The sequence below is a fragment of the Coenobita brevimanus genome, chromosome 58 (assembly GCF_032717465.1).
Source record: "Coenobita brevimanus isolate Jiangsu-jjx chromosome 58, ASM3271746v2, whole genome shotgun sequence".
Classification (NCBI taxonomy): Eukaryota; Metazoa; Arthropoda; class Malacostraca; order Decapoda; family Coenobitidae; genus Coenobita; species Coenobita brevimanus.
In genome coordinates, this window is record NC_137011.1 from 28580743 (window position 1) to 28598797 (window position 18055).

General features: G+C 43.2%; 1 protein-coding gene across 1 annotated transcript in view; it reads right to left on the reverse strand.

Moving 5' to 3' along the window:
• The window catches only part of LOC145402652 (magnesium-dependent phosphatase 1-like), a 107004-nt gene that overhangs the window by 78343 nt on the left and 10606 nt on the right, over positions 1-18055 (reverse strand). Inside the window, exon 2 of the mRNA XM_080274637.1 lies at positions 16542-16620. Within this exon, the coding sequence (XP_080130763.1) occupies positions 16542-16590 (49 nt within the window). The 5' untranslated portion in view covers positions 16591-16620. The remainder of the gene's footprint in view (positions 1-16541; positions 16621-18055) is intronic.

Sequence of the window (18055 nt, forward strand, 5' to 3'; positions counted from 1 at the left end):
GAGGTTGAAAACATTTTTGGACCTGTGACTTTGAAAAGTAGATCACGGTCACTGAAACTGAGTCAGTGTAAGTCATGATGATGTAGCTATATGCTCAGTAAGTATGATGAAAACTGGAGGAGGAAAGTGATGGAACAATGATAAATAATAAAGACAATGATGGATACGAAGATCTTTACCTATGATAGTAGGTGGAGATCAGTAATAATAATATGTTAATAATAATAATAAAGCGTGAGGGTTAACTGATACTAACCTTTTTTTTTTTTTGTTGTCGTTGTTTTTTTTTTAATAACAGAACAGAAGGAAAAACAAATGAATAAAAAAAAGAAAAATCCATACACTAGATTACTGGTGTCCTTGGTTCATAAAATATCTGTAACAGTTAAACATGAACAGCAGTAGGTTGAAGTTTGGAGGGAAACAGCTCTAGGGAAGCGAGTTCCAAAGAGATGTAGTACAAGGAATGAGAGTATTCTGATAGGCAGAAGTTCTGCAATATGGCTGAGTGATATTCCAGTCATGAGCGCTACCAGATGCCCGTGTAGCACAAGGGAAGGCATGGAGAGGTGGCACCATGGACGCAACTTTATCTGAGCATCTGCCATAAAAATATCTGTAAAATAATGCAAGGGAGGCAACATTCCTTCTTATTTGTAGGGGAGGTAGTTTATTTGTAATGGCAGGGTTGTTAATAATTCTAACAGCCTTGTTCTGAATTTTGTCTAGTTGTTTTAATGCAACCTCTCCACATCCATTCCAAAAGGTGAGCAATATTCAAGCTGAGAGCGCACATCTATCTATCTATTGCCAGACGCCTCAATCCAGATTGGGGTGGTCACAAACAAATAGCCTCCACGTCGCCCTGTCCCCCACCATTTCACTGCCCTGCTCCCAACTCACACCCCTCTCTCTCATATACCTCTCCACCCCATCCCTCCATCTCATCCTTGGCCTCCCCCTCCCTCTTCCCCCATCCACCTCACTTACATACACTCTCTTCGTCAGTCTTTCACCCTTCATCCTCTCCACATGGCAAAACCACATCAGTGTGTTCCTCATAATGCTTCCTATCACATCCACATCAACACCACAACGCTTCTTTATATCCTCATTCGTCACCCTGTCTCTCCACGTGACTCTACAGGCTCCTCTTAAATAACTCATTTCCACTGCTCTCACTCTTCACTTGTGTCCTTCCAACAATGTCCAAGCTTCACTTCCATACGTTAGAGTTGATATCACAATACTGTCATGTAGTAACTTTTTCACTTCCAGGCTCACTTCCCTGTTTCTTATCACTGCTTTCAAGGAACCAGCAACCTTTCTTCCCTGCTGTATCCTTTCAAAGCACTTCACCCTCCAAACTTCCATCCTTACTCATCACACTACCCAAGTACTTAAACGTACTCACATTTTCCAATTCCTCACCACCCAACCTCACTGTACATTCACTGACTTCACCTCTCTCAAAGACCATCACTACTCTTCCCTACATTCACCTTTAGATTCTGTTTCTTACACATTCTCCCAAACTCATCCACCAGGCCTTGCAGCTTCCCTTCGTCTTCACTCAACAACACAGTATCATCTGCAAACAACAGTACAGGGAGTTTCCAAACACTATCCTCTCTCACCAGGGCCACTCCAACATCCACTACCCTACCTTGTACCTCTTTTATTACCCCATCCATGTACAGATTAAACAACCATGGAGACATGACATCCCTGTTTCAACCCAACCTTCAAAGAGAAAAATTCACTATAGTTCACCATCCACACGCACTGCAGCCTTAGCACCATCATACATACTCTTCAAAGCATTCAACAACTTACCATCTACTCCATATATTCTTAATACTTTCCACAATCCTTGTCTATCCACCCTGTCATATGCTTTCTCCAAATCCATGAAAGCCGCATACAACTTCTTTCCCTTCTCTAGAAACTTTTCCACTAAAGATCTAAGAATGAAGATCTGATCTACACAACCTCTTCCCTTCCGAAAGTCTCCCTGTTCTTCTCCAACTAATTCCTCTGTTCTTTCTCTAACTCTGTCAATAAGTATCCTACCATACACTTTTCCTATTATACTAAGAAGACAAATGCCCCTATGATTACCACAAACTTCGTTTTCCCCTTTTCCTTCGTACAAGGGAATAATTATACCTGACTTCCAATCCTCCGGGACTCTACCTTCCTCCCAGGCAAATCTGCACATCTCCCACATCCATTCTACTACTATCTCTCCCCCATGCTTCAGCATTTCACCACACACTCCATCAATTCCTGGGGCTTTTCCCAGTTTGACTTTCTTCACTGCTTTCACAACTTCTATCCTACTGATTTCTTCTTGTCTTCTCACCTCCCTCCTTCTCCCAGCCATTCCCCAGCCACTTATACTCGTATTACTTTCATCCTGTATGTTCAATAATTCCTTAAAGTGTTCTCTCCATCTGCTCACTTTTTCTCCCTTCTCCACTAGTAATCTACCATTTTTATCTTTCACTCCCCTGCTAACTTCACTTCCACCCTGTCTTACTCTCTTCACCTCTTTCCAGAACATTTTCTTACAGTCCCTCCAATTTACACTCAAATTCCTTCCAAATTCCTCATCCACTCTCTTCTTACTCTCTCTTACTAATCTTTTCACCTCTCTCTTTCTTTCTACATATAACTCTCTCTTCCGCCGAAATTTCAACTTCTTCCACGCCCCTATTTCTCATCCATTCTTTGTATGCTTTCTTCTTTTGTGCCACAGCCTGTCTCACCTCTTCAGTCCACCACGCTGTTCCTTGCACCCCCCTACATCTTCTCTTCCTCCCACACACCACATCACATGCTGCACATATTTCTTCTGTAAATATCCTGCACACACCTTCCACATCCCCCATCTGCTCCAATTCATATTTGCCCAATCGTTCCTCCACTTCTCTCTTATACTCTGCCTTTTTCTCATCCTCTTGTAACCTTTCCACTCTCCCTGCAAAAACTCCTTCCTCTCGTCTTTCCCTTGTTCTATTTCTCCATTTTACTTGGATCCTAATTCTGGCCACCACCAAGTAGTGGTCAGAAAGTCCACTCCCCCAACCTCTACAAGCTCTTGCATCCCATACACATCTTCGCATCCTTTCATCCACACACACATAATCAATCATTGCCTTCCTTTCATTCAGTTCACCACCCATCCTTCTCATCACTCGCCATGTATACCTGTGGATCATTTTATGCCTGAAGAGGGTATTGGCTATCACCAACCCCCTCCCAGCACAAATGTCCACTAACGCACTGCCATTCTCATCTATCTCAGCAGGCACACCCCACTCACCATAAATCACAGCTAACTGCTCGTCAGCAAAGAAGTTACGGACTCTGTACGTTAGTCCAAGTTTCTTTGAGGTGGTTTTAGCAAGTGATCTAACATGAGAGGTCCAGCTGAGGGCATTGCTAAGTGAGACGCCAAGAATTTCAATACTTTTGGAGATGGGAATATTAGTAGTACTGATGGAAATATACGAATCTGGCAATACTGCATATGTCTATTAGAAAATTGTACATATTTAGTTATACTAGCTTAATAATTAAATGAGACAAGGTTGTTTGTCCCCATTCACTGATCGTAGATAGGTCTTGATTTATGGAGAGGGCTGTACTGAGTTGAGAGGTACAGTGCTCGTCAGAAGTATCGAGCGCCCTGCGTCCCTCCTACGAAACAAACCTTTCAACATTGAAAAAACATATAAATAATACATTTTATTTATCTTTAGTACTTCGTAGGGTATTCTTTACGCTTCTTCACGGACCTGAGACGTTTTGGAAGTGAAAGGGCGAGGTTCCCGAGGTGCTGGAGGGGTATTTTGTCCCAGGAGTCACGAATGGCGGCTTCCAGCTTAGGCAGAGAGCTCACGTCCTTCCCTTGGAGATTCTTCTTTACGAGGTACCATAGGTTTTCAATCAGGTTGAGGTCTGGGCTATTTCCTGGTCAGTCTTTCATGACTGATACCTCACAGTCACGAAGCCAATTGGTGACCGATTTGGCCTTCTGCGCAGGTGCACCGTCCTGCTGAAACACTCGTGCACCTGTTAGCTCGAATGACTCAGGTAAATGATCACACCGAAGCTCCAGATAAACATCCTGATTCACTCTGCAGTTCCTGGGAAGCACAACAAGCTTCCCCAAACCTTTACCAGAAAAATAACCCCATACCATGAGTGAATCAGGATGTTTAACTGTGCTTTCAACATACCATGGGTCAAGTGGGTCACTATCATTGCGCCAGTACACACGTGCTCCTCTGTTACAGGTTACACTAAACGTTGCCTCATCAGACCACAACACTGACAACCATTGCACCTCACCCTAATTAAGGTATTTGTTAGCAAAGGCAAGCCTATGAAGTTGCTGGTTGCTTGAGAGAAGAGGCTTTCTCACAGGCCTGTGACTTGTGTAACCAAGTTCATGGACACCTTCGAGACACTGCGCACAGAAACCTCACCAAACACTTCCGGGTTGCTCTCCTTTATTTTCCTTGCACTCACACGAGGATTAGACTCCACTGCAAGTTTTGAAACATTAACAGACCTCGGGGAAGTTTTCCTAAGCCTACCAGACCACGGTTTCTTTGTGGGAACGTCACCACTGTTTTCCACTCGAAAACACGCGCACCACCTATGCACTGTCGATCGAGCCACGCCAACCAATTCACTAATTTCCTTCGTTTGGTGGCCTGCCTCCTTTAGAGCAATGATCTGGGATATGATTTCACTCGACAGTTCACGGGTAGGTGCCATAACAAAGTGGCGAATGCCAAAGCACTGCGGGGCACTCGGTAAAAAATGGAGCAAAAAGAGAGGGAGACGCAGTGGAGTTCCTCTCTCTCAGGCAGCCCGTAGGCAACTGAGGCGGGAACCAACCAGCGCGTAGGAAGGCCTCAGGGTACCGGGATGTCATGCTAGTGCCACAAATTTCTGGCTCAATTTTTATTACCAAAAACGGGTGATTCTTTTTTGGCCATAAGTATTGCGCGCCTGGCCATAGGCGCTCGATACTTCTGACGAGCACTGTAGAGACATTAGACTTTGTAAATGGGTGTCTGAGTGTGAATGAACTATGTAATGTTGAGTCATCTGCATATGAGTGGATAGGGTTGTGGGCAACAGATAAGAGATCATTAATATGAACCAGGAACAGGGTTGGCACCAGAACTGATCCCTGCGGCACGCCGGCGTTAACTGAGTGGAAATTGGAATATACATAATCTACTTTTACTCTTATTTTCCTGTTACTGAGATATGAGGAAATCAAAGGAACAAAAGATATTAGTCCATAGCAAGGAAGTTTGGACAGCAGGGAACGGTGCCATACTCTATCAAAAGCTTTAGAGATATCAAGGGCTACTACATGAGTTTCTCCATGTAGATCAATTGATTGATGGATGGTGTGAGTTAGGAGGTTGAGTATGTCAATGGTGGATCTTTTGTGGCGAAAACCGTATTGTCTATAACTAATTAAGTTGTTGGATTCAAGATGTTTAACCCCGAAACAGCAGGTTTGTTTTTGCTTGACTTGCGTGTCTCGTGGGCAGATTCGTGCTCCGACAGACTCTCTAAAAATATTTGCCAAAAATCAGTTATTAGTCCTAGAATATTAAAATTACATATGCATGTGGCACATACCTTCAGCTTTCTCCTGGGATGTTTGTTGAGCCTTCGTCAAGTACCGCAGGACTTGTGGAGACCTCTGAAGTTGGGTAACGAAGTCTCCACTTTACACTTCCCGACAACCCGTAATATGATTACCACAGCCTGATATTATCACTAGAAACTCTATTCTATGATTCTCAAATAGTTTGGAATCCATACTCCAAAAAAAAAAAAACACTGTGAGAGCAATGAAAATTACGAGTGCGTATGACCTTCCCACTTGCGCTCGTTCACCGCTGGTGTTCTGTCATTTATTATTCATAAAAACACACTTTATATTTCTCTTACTAAATAACATATATATCTACAGTCTTTATCCATAAGTTTCCTTCAGGAATAGTAGTTTATTGTCACTGTAGGCATTCAATTTCTCTTTCAGTAAAATACATAGCATTCACTTTCTCGTCCTGTATACTAGCGTTGAGAGTGAATCTGTCACTTTCACTTTCACTTTCATAACTCATAGTATTCATACATGCTAGAGTGAAACTTTCACTTTCATTACTCCTAGTATATATACTCGTATTCTTATATTACTACTCATTTACATTTCAATTTACATTCTCTATTTTATTAACATTATTTACATTTCTATTTTATTTACACTGTGTTATGCACTGTCACTTGCAGTAACTTATAAAACTATTTTCCACTGTTCACTTGTATTTACATTCGCTGCTTTCACTTGCTGTTTACACATTATTTACACATTATTTACATTTCCACTTGCACTGTTTTACTTACCAGAAAGATCGTAGTCACTCTCTATCAATTTCATTGACAAATTAGCCAGTTGACGTTCCACAGCAGTCACTTAGCCCTTTACCCCTTTCCACACGAGGTTTAGTAGGGGGTAGAGGCACAGGGCCCTTTGCATGGGGATAAAAAGCAGCAGAATTGGACAGGCGTGAATCCGATGTGGTTTCACCTTGAAGACAACAGTACACTGTATACAGTGTGGTGGCCTAGGGGGAGTGCAATGCCGCCAATGTCAGCATGGTGACAGCTGCTAATATATACGCTATGAAATGATTGGCAGGAAATCTAGATAATACATAATACAGGTAAGCCCTTAATTCAGGCGAACTTTTTTCACACGATTTCGCTTATCCACGAATTTTTCATACAATAATTAAAACATAAAATTATAGTATTCGAATAAATAATCTTAATATACAAGAGAAATAAATAAAATATAAAAATGCCTACCTGCTGCCCGTGTGCATACATGTGTGTGTGTGTGTGTGTGTGTGTGTGTGTGTGTGTGTGTGTGTGTGTGTGTGTGTGTGTGTGTGTGGGAGGTCAGTCTACCAAGCACCACACAGTCAGTTTGAATCCGACAGTCGAAATATGCGTGACTTGCGAATCGTTATTTGTGGCTTATTTTTCTGCCTTCCAGTGATTGCTTGCCTTGTCTGCCAACATGAAGCCTAAGCGTAGTGCTAGTGATGCATGTGGTAACACACCAAAACGGACTAGTAAAGTGATGTTGCTGACAGAGAAAGTTAAAGTGTTGGACAAACTTAATGGAGGAATGTTGGCGACAATTCTCCGTCAGGACGATTCCCCGTCATTTATTTACATACAAGTTTATTTAGCAAGTACAGTACACTAGTTTTTTACTTATATGAGTTATAAAATCCCCCGGAAAATTAGTTACTAAAGTATTAATTAATCAATAATAAATATATTTATAGAATGACAGGAAATCGTCCATGTTTTGATGGTGAATTGACTTCGTGGTGAATTGTCTTGGAACCTTGTGTTTGGGGTGAGTCAAGTTAGTCAACTGTTCTTACAATAAAGAAGGCAGAACGTAGCATAAGGGAGGCAGTGAGGGCTAGTGCACCAGACTGTGCTGAAGTGTTTCCACCTACTCATGTGAACTGGCTCAGAACCGTATGTTTGGGGTGAATGAGTCAACTGTTTGGACAATAAAGAAGGCAGAATGTAGCATATGGGAGGAGTGAGGGCTTGTGCACCAGACTGTTGAAGTGTCTCCACCTACGCCTGTGCTTGTTAGGTTTCAGTGTTAAATTTCTTACATTTTTGTTGTTTTTCATACCGTATGCTAGTTTATAAGGTGTATGTAGTGCATAAACAGTATTATTCAGATGTAATATACTTAGTAGACATGCATAATTATGTGCACACAAGGCAGAACATATACGCGAATTTACCACATACACGAAGGGTCTGGGAACATAACCCTCGCGTGAATTAAGGGCTTACCTGTAAATTACATAGTTCCAGGTGAATGTAAATATCACTTAGGCTTCTCCCTTTCTTTCTTATATATATTTTTATTACGAGAATAGATTATACGGCATATTTCAAGGGGAAATAAACAGCGAAAATTAGCGAACGAGTGCACGTGAGGTGTTGTCAGGTGATAATTAGCCAATTCCAGGTGTATGGCACTATCACTTACCTTATTTCTTTTTTGTATATATTATTTGGTATAAGAATAGGGCATAGGGCTTATTTCAATGGATGAAATCAGTGGAAAATTCCAGGGAAGATTTACTTAGCGTAGCACGGTTGGGCAGGCGAGAGGAGAGGGTAATGGAGGGGAGGTAGGGAGGGGAGTCAAGAACGGGGAGAAATGACTAAATTGTCAACAGTGGATGGGAGTACAGATGAGATTTGGAGTGCTGACTAGTGTTGGACATTGGCAGTACTGATAGATGATACAAGCCACCACCTGAATGCCTGGCCGAATTCAAAATAACACAATCAGAAAAGTGATGCCCCGCGGTATGATCCCTTGCCCCCAAGCGTCACGAAAGTGACGCCCCGCAGTTAAGGGGTTAACCCGTCACGTCCCAACCGATTTTCCACCACTGACTCCCCCCAATTCCGACCAATTTGGAAAAATTTTTTTTGGCTCAAACCTCCACTTTTGGTGAGAAACATCGAAAATTCATAGAGAAATCGCTCACCTGAGGTTTAAAATACTCGATACAGCTAGCAGTACACCTTACCTTACTGGGTTTTCTATCAGGCTGGCTCCAAAGAAAATGAGTTCTATGGGATGGTAACTATTCCACACCACTCATAGAGGGTACAGTATTTATTTATTTATTTGGTACGAATTTATATGTAGTATGAGAGTATATTGGCTTTCACACAGTAATACAAGCAATATGAGCATTGTTTCACTCACTAACACACCAACATACCTGACCTTTTTTGGCAACATTACCTGATCATCATTTCTGACTGTTTCTTCCTCTAATGCTACGTAAACTTTGTCCTCCACATTGTCATCGATTGGGGAATCACTCTGGCCCTGAATGTCTTTATTAGTCAGGTCACTGATAACAGGTGACTTGCCGAGACAATGGCATGCGGGGGGGGTAGAGGTCATGCGGGGTAAAGCATTGTCCCTGTCCTGGCATCTTGTAGAAGAAGGTGTCCTGTGTATACGTACCAAAAATCGCGCGAAAATTGAAAATTGTGCAAATTATGAACCTTGCAATTGTGCGACGTACTGCTACGTCGATGGGACTAGCTGTGACAAAACGTTGCGACGTGCCCATACATTAATGGAACGCCTCGGGTTAACAATGTCCTTATTAATTAAAGTTTCAAATACTGTACCCTACCAAGAGAAGATGTGACTAATATTGGTCTGTAATCAGAAGGGTCAGAGGAACCTCCTTTCTTCGGAATTGGGTGGATATTGGCTTCTTTCCATGAATTTGGGAATGAAGAAGTATGCGTGCATAATCTGAATAATTTAGCTAGGACAGAGGCAAATCGTGGGGAACACTTTTTCAAACAATTGGCGGAATTCCATCTGGGCCTGGAGCTTTGTTTGTAGGTAAATTGTCTAGGATGGATGTTATGTTCATTGTCTGTATTTTAAGTGGAACAATTTCAGGAGAGTCAAGTTCTAGTACTGGGATGTTCTGGTTGGCATCATCTATGGTAGAATTTTTGGCAAATGTACTGGCAAAAATATCTGCTTTCACATGGGGGTCATTTGTAATATTGCCATCTGAAGATTGTAGTGGGGGAATGGATGATGACTTGTTAAAGTTATTATTGAAAGAATTAAGAGCTGACCAAAATACAGTAATCCATCCACTATCCGATGTAACAGAGCCAAAGGCATGTCCGGAAAGTGGTCCCGTCCAGAAAGTGGTCTCATCCGGAAAGTGGGCCCCAGCCTCCTGGACTTGTACTTATGGACCCTAACTCAGAAAAACACCTATACAACTCCCTCTGGACATGCATAGCACCTATTTAAGACCCAAATCACACCAATAAGGGACATAAAAGACTGAAATAAATGCAAAAGAACCATAAAATAAGGTTTTTGAGATATATTTATACAATACTAGACATTCTGGGTACTTACAACAAGTCCCTGGCTCCTGGACTGGTAGTTATGGACCCTAACCTAGCCTAACTTAGAAAAACATCTCCCTACTGGACATGCATAGCACCTAAGACCCTATTCACACCAATAAGGGACATAAAAGAGTGAAATGAGGTTTTAGAGGTAAGTATGGAAAATACAGTACAATATGAAACATTCTGGGTACTTTCAACAAGTCCCTGGCCATCTTGATGAATAACCCGCCTCCTCTCAGACTCTGACAGTAAAAAGGAGTACCTGAAGCACCTGCAGTACACTGTACATGAAGTCTTGCACTGAACTTAGTCATTTGCACTCAGAATTCCATTCTCTTAACATTGTGCACTCTAGTCTTACTTGCGCTCCATTGTACCTTAATGAAATAAGTGTTGCACTCTGTTAAAGTCTTTGCACTCATAAATCCATTTTCTAAACATAACACACTCTAGTTAATTTGCGCTCCATTGAAAGTCAATAAAATCAGTGTTGCACTCTGCACTTTAGTCTTTGCACTAAGAATTCTAATTTCTTAACACTATGCACTGTTGTTTTTCACTGCACAACACTGTAAATTCCCGTGTGGTTTAGTGGAGAAGTTCTTGCTGTTTAATCATTGTCAGAGTCTTAGAGTAGCTGATGCAGGTGGCCTAGGGGTGCGTCGCTGGGTCGTGATGATGGAGTACCCACTGCAGACGACTCCGAAGAGAGGCGCAAATTCACGTCAAGAGGTGACTTCACCGTGCCTGATGTGCTGGGCTGTGGCTCGGAGGATGAGAGCCTGTCTTGGGGAGGCAATGGAGTGGAGTCAGGGCTGGGCACAGCGGGGTTACGGGTCTGAAAAAGCTGTCAATGGTTGATTGACACAAGGAACAATGATTCTGGTGATTAATGGTGCGCTGCCTGAAAGCGCGCACTTCCTCCACAAGTCCCAAAGGCCCCATCTCCCTGTCGCAGTCCGGGTGTTCCAGGTAGTCGAGAACGAACTCTACGTGTTCCCGCAGTGCGCTCAGCTTGGGGATGGCTGGAGTAGAGTTATCCTGAGAGGAGTCCGCATCATCGTCGCCGTCCTGGTCGGAATCTTCAAGCTGGGAACTGACACCTGCAACTGAAGATGCGATCTCGATATCAGACATGGTATGATACCCAGGATCGCCCTCGTCGTCATCCAACTACTCACGCACTTCGTCCACATCAACATCATCCCCATGCGCACGTAGACGTGCATGGAAGTCATCCACGTCAAAGCCTAGGAAACTGTGCTCCACATCCGTTCCGAGAAGCAGACGAGACCAACCATTTTCTAGAGTCTTGACAGGGACTTCCTTCCATTCACTGGCCCAGTTGTAAATGGCAGACTTGATGTTGTAGCAGCGAAGGTTTTCCAAAGTCTGCTGGCCTTGCGTGTCCCGTCCCTCCCTGCGCTCGTCCTCGTCCTCGAGAACAACCATCACCTCATCCAGGAACTTCCGTCGGTACAGCCTCTTCGTTGCCACGATCACTCCTTGGTCCATTGGTTGGATGAGAGCAGTCGTATTAGGTGGCAGAAACATGCACCTAATGCGCCCATTCTCAGCCACCAAGTCCTTGTCACACGGGTGAGCAGGTGCACTGTCGAGGAGAAGGAGGGCCTTTACCTGGCCGCGTGGGATTCCCAGTTCCTCCGTCTGGTAATGGATGACTTCCTTGACGAAATGGTGGTGGAACCAGTCTTTGAAGATCTGGGCAGTGAACCATGCCTTCAAAGAATGGTACCAAACGACAGGAAGGACATCCATCACCCCACGAAGACACCGAGGCTGCTCTGCATGGCCAACAATAATGGGCTTAAGCCGGTGCATGCCGTTAGCATTGGCACAACACAAAGCAGATATCTGTTGCTTGGAGAGCTTGTGGCCAGGTACACGCTTCTCCGTCTCCTCGGCTAGAGTGTTCGTTGGCAAAGAGCGATAGAATAAACCAGTTTCGTCAGCGTTGTAGACTTGACCGAGAATGAGGCCTTCCCTGTCGATCAAGCGCTTCACCTTGTGCCGAAACTCCTCTACTCCATCCTCTTTTGCGTCCAAAGCTTCGCCATGGGCCTTACGGTTGGTAAGGCCATGTCGTAACTTGAATGCGAAGAGCCAACCCTCAGATGCCGTGAAGTCTGGGGTGTCGTGAAGCCTTGCGAACTTCTCAGCAGCAGCCTTCAGCTCCGTACCATGCACCAGCACACCAGCAGCAGGTTGCTGTCAATACCAAATCAACGTGGAGCGGTCGACTTCAGCATACTGGGGAGTAAACATCATCTTCCTCTCCACGTTGCGTTTGCTTTTCGACGAGAAGTCAGCCGTGTACTGCATGAGTTTGTCGTGGGATCTCTTGATATCAAACAAAGTAGATCGGGCCAGGCTGAATTCATGAAGGATGCGTGAGGTTGACCATCCAGCATCCACCTTGTCCAATATCTCCCTCTTCTTCTCCAGAGTCAAAACCACTCTCTTCCTCTTCTCAGGCAGCAGGGCCATCATCACACACACTAACAAGAGGCACGAGGACAGCAGCAGAGCCTGCATCAGGTAAGGCACCACAACAAAAGCGAGCACGTGGGCGGCCATGATCACAAGCGTGCACTCGCAACAAGTGACGTGCGGAAAGTGGGGAGGATGCAGAGGCACTCTAGCATACGGCGGCGGAACTACACACCAAAACACAGCTGGTCCGTGCCGCGCGCGCCGAGTTCAAACTACGGGTGGAAAAAAGTCGGATTTTTTTTTTTTTTTTTTTTTTTTTTTTTTGGGGGGGGGGGGGGATATTGGATCCCGGGACCAAAATATCTGGTAAGTGCGGATGTCTGGAAAGTGGGTGTCCGGATAGTACAGGGATTACTGTATTCTACTGTCATTAGGGTTGTTAAGTAGTTTTGATGCTTGCTTTTGAAGAAAGTTAGATTTAGCTAGATTTATTACAGCTTTTGCATGATTTCTAGCAATTTTAAATTGAGAGAGTGATTCAGATGTTTTTTACTTTAAGTAAGAGTTACATGCTAATGACTTTTGGGCTGTTGCTCTGGTACAGTTGCTATCAAACCATTTTGGAGAGTTCGATCTTTTAGTGAACTGTTGACTTGGTATGAATAAATCCATACCAACTAGTATTAAGTCGCAAATGTGGGACTGGGTAGAATTGGGATCACTAAAGAAGAAAGACTGCCATGGAATGTCAGCAAGATAATTTCTAAATCCATCCCAGTCTGCCCTATCAAAGTGCCATCGGGTCATCCTGACAGGTTCAGAATGGGGAGGTGTGGGAGGGTTAACTAATGAGGCTTTGATGAGATTGTGGTCTGAGGATCCAAGTGGTGACAGTACCTCTATCCTGTATTGATCTGGATTATTTGTCAAGAATAAGTCCAAGAGATGGGCATTATGGTCAGGATTATCAGGTATTCTGGTTGGTTGCTTTACCAGCTGGGTGAGATTAAACGATTCTGCAAACAACTCGCACTCTAGAACAGCGTCATTAGTCCTGGCAGAGTGCAATAACCATTCAACATTATGTATGTTAAAATATCTAAAAATGGTAATTTCGGTACTGCGGGAAAGGTTAAGGTTACTCAACTGTGTGGATGTGGAATCAAATACACTGGGTTCCGAAGAAGCACTGGGGGAGCGATAGACTACACAGATATACTTGGTAGTATTTTGACAATTTAGTTTATACAATACACAAGTCAAGAGTGAGAGCAGTGGAAATGAGTTATTTAAGAGGAGCCTGTGGAGTCACATGGAGAGGCAGGGTGACGAATGAGGATATAAAGGAGCGTTGTGGTGTGGATGCGGATGTGATAGGAAGCGTTATGAGGAACACACTGAGGTGGTTTGGCCATGTGGAGAGGATGGAGGGTGAAAGACTGACGAAGAGAGCGTATGTGAGTGAGGTGGAGGGGGGAAGAGGGAGGGGGAGGCCGAGGATGAGATGGAGGGATGGGGTGGAGAGGTATATGAGAGAGGGGGGTGTAAGTTGGGAGCAGGGCAGTGAAATGGCGGGGGACAGGGCGACTTGGAGGCGATTTGTTTGTGGCCACCCCAAACGGGATTGAGGCGTCTGGCAATAGATAGATAGTTTATACAATGAGTAATCAAAACTGGATGAAGTGAAGTTTATAAGTGCGTCAACTGCATATTGGGATTTGATATAACAACAGGTGCCGCCCTTGTTATGGAAGTTTGTGAGGAGACGGTAACTGGCAAAACAAAATGGGGATATATCAGTAGAGGGTGAGATTTGTGGTTCTGTGAGGAAAAGGGCCAGAGGGGATTGGACTGAAGGAAAAAATGAACTGAGTTTAAATCTGTACTAAGGTCGCGGATGTTGGTGAAGAATAAGGCCGCACTTTCACTTCTCCACTGACGAGCATCACCAGAAATTGTAAAAGTCACTGCCGGCACAGCAACTTAATGGCGACCGGGAGGACCCTGTGCCGCCAGCCCTACCCTGCCGGTGGTGGCAATCCGAGGTACCACCTCATCTGATAGTAACATTGCAGCGGCCATTGCTAAAGAGAGTGAATAGAAGGTGAGATATGTTATGCGCGTGTAGTGTGGTGTAGACAGTTGAAGGTAGAGGTATTATGAGAGTATGCTGGCCTACTCTCTATGTAAATGAATGCACTGAAAATGTTCAGCAAAAGGAGATGGTCAGGATCAAGTCCTAAGGACTGGTGAAACTGGAGCTCCAGCTCTCCCTATCACCAGCTTGTCATCCACCTCAGGAGTACTGCCCTGTTCGACTGGTGCTAGTCTACTCCTCACCTTACAATAAAACAGTATTATACTGTCAAGTCTTATTTAGTGTGGTTTACTGTCAGGGTGCAGTATGTCACGTGCATATTAAATGTACAGTACCTAAACACCAGTGCACCCCCCCCCCCAAAAAAAAACAACTCAACTTGCATTATCCACAATAATACAATGTTCTTTCTTCTATGCATGGAAGAAGGAACCAAAGACCTGAAGCATGCTTGAATGCTTCCTCTGACAAAAAATAAAAAGATAATAGATAGCCAAATTCACGATGCATTAATTTTGAGATGTCTGGACACAATGAGTTTGAATAACTGGAGGTCATGGGCAGTAGGGAATGCAGACAGACAAAGACAGTTCAAGAGATGACCTGCTGCATACATGAAGGAGTAGGAGTACAGTTAACTCTTGCATTACAGAGCTGGACAGAAAAAGGATGAGATTTACTGCTAGATGAGTGCTAGCCTATGCTCCTGCCGTAGTGGTGAAGGTATGTAAGCAGACAGTTCTGAGGAGCAGTGACCAATGAAATAGTGACAGGAAAGAGATAAGACACAATAGTGAGTCAAAGAGACGGAGGCTGAAGGGAGCCAGCAAGAGGAGGAAAGTTAATGAAACATAATGCCTCTGACTCCAGCTTGCTGAGAGAAGCTGTATGTGGGGAGCCTCCCGATACATGAGAGTTGTATTCTCCACAGGGATGAATAAAACCCCTGTATAAAGTCAATGACTCTGTAGGAGTAAAGAAGGCACGGAGTTGGCTTAGCACACCTAATCTATTGAAGGCAGATTTTACAGGAGAGGTAATATGATCTTTCCATGATAAATTCCAAGATAATGAAACCCCAAATATGTTCAGTGATAATGAAGGACTGAGCTGGAATTGTTTAAAATTAGAGGATACTCTTGCGGAAGATTTTGACAGACTGAAAGATATAAGAACTCAATTTTTTTTATGCTTTAATAACAACAAGATTACTTTTACCCCAGTCAAAGATATAAACCAAGTCAGACATTAGGTGTGCCACTGCCTCATTCCTAGTTTGTTTAAGTAACTGCTGAAATGGACGCTGCAAGAGGCAGATGGAAAGGTGAAGGATGAAGTCATCAGTGTTTTAGTAGGTAAGGCTAGATGTACAGCTTAAAAGGTCACTGATGAATAGGAGGAAGAGAGTTGGTGGTAGGACAAAACCCTGAGAAACACCACTAGTGGCAGCTCGAGAAGAACAGTGGCCATCTACAACAGAAGCTACAGAACAACCTGAAAGGAAACTAGAGATGAAGGCACAGACACAAAGATAAAGACCGTAATAGAGCAATTTGAAGTTTAAAGATTTTTGCCAGACTCAATCGAAAGTCTTTGTGATGTCATGTGGAATGGCAAAGCTTTCACCAAATTCCTGACAGGAAGATGGGTCAGAAGGAAGGTGGGAACACCAGTAAAGCATCCCTGCTGGAACCCATCCTGATGATCGGAAAGAAGGATGTGATAGAATAGGTACTTTAAAATTGTGTTATTAAGAATAGATTAAAAAATGTCAGAAATACAGGGTGTTAAAACAATTGGGCAATAATGGTCACCCATCTCTGGGAAAGGCAGAATGATATTTAATGTACGTTAACTGATGCCAATATTCATATCTTTCAAGAAGGAAAAGGAGCAGGACAGCAATATTTACTATAGTTCTTACCTAAATCAAAACCAATGAGCTTTGGTTTCAGCTTGGTAGTGTCATTCATTCTGGGTGCCTTCTCAGATGATGCAGGTACCTGAAAAATGGCAAATTTTAAATATACAGTTTACTGATATATATATATATATATATATGCACACACACACGCCATAAGATAGGGCTATTCGACTCACCTGGGGCAACTTAGCGTATTAAGGGGTAATGAGACTCAGGTAGTCCAGACAGTGTAAATAGGGGTATATTTGACTTTTTCTTATGGCACTATGTTCTACAATCGCTAATTTATAAATCTAGGGATAGCATGCTGAAGGCAAGTGAGCTGTGATCAATTTTTCATTCTTGTTATTTTCAGATTTTTTTGAGCTGTGATATGCAAGCATAATTACAAGATTAATTGTATTTTCCTCTGCTGTCCCTTGGATATATGATAACAAGCTAAATGTCATTAATGTTTATCCACCTACAAATGTAAGTTAGCTGCTTTTGTTTATAAGATATTATGATTTTAGACTACGGTAATGGGGCAATCTGACTCGCCCTCTGGGGTAATCAGACTCGGCATTTGGGGCACTTTGACTTGGCACTTTGGGGCAATCAGGTCTCTTGCTTGGCGAGCCACAGCTCACAAATGTCAGTAATTTTTCCCTTCGACAAACAAACTTTACATGGAAGTCGCCTTTTGGCGAGGAGAAAATACATCCACCTCAAAATCCAGTGCTACAAAATAAGTAAATCTCACTTAAATGAACAAAAAAGCACGTTGTGATCGATTATCAAGTCTTTCCATGTCACCACTGTGAATGTTTAAAACATCAATATATGATTCTAATCATCACAGTGGGTAAAAAAATAAATAAATATGTTTATTGCTCGTAAAATATTTCGGTTTGTAGTCAGTTTGGCTGCTAAAAATTTATTTTGCTCGTAAATCTGAAACCTCAGGAGCCAAATCGGCAGTTAGCAAGAGCCCTGGCAATTCATGTGCTGCAAATTCTACAAGTACCATCTGGACAGTTGTTGACACTACATCATGGATTTCAAGGATAATCTCCCAGGTACAGACTGAGTATATGGTTTCCTGAGAAGACATAAAGACCTTCTGTCCTCCAGGACATGCCAAAATACTCGTACTTCGAGGAAGAAGGCTTCTGTCTCTGAAGAGGTCATAATGGCCTTCTTTAAAAAGCTAGAAGAGAGTCTTAGGGGAGTACCTCCTACAAATATCATTAACTATGACGAAATGAACATCACGGATGTTCCTAAGGGAAGGCTCCAGATATTCCGGTTTGGTATATAACATGTGGAGTGTATCATAAATACGGCTAAGAGTTCATCATCCATCATGTTCTCCATCACCAGTGGAAAACACCTTAGTCCATATGTTGTTTACAAGACTGAAAGCTTGCAGCAGTCATCAACTGAAGTAGGACCAATCAACATACATAACCCACCTTCTTCTGGCTTGATCGATTCAAAATGAAGCAGGGGGAGTGGCGAGGTGGGTCTCCTGA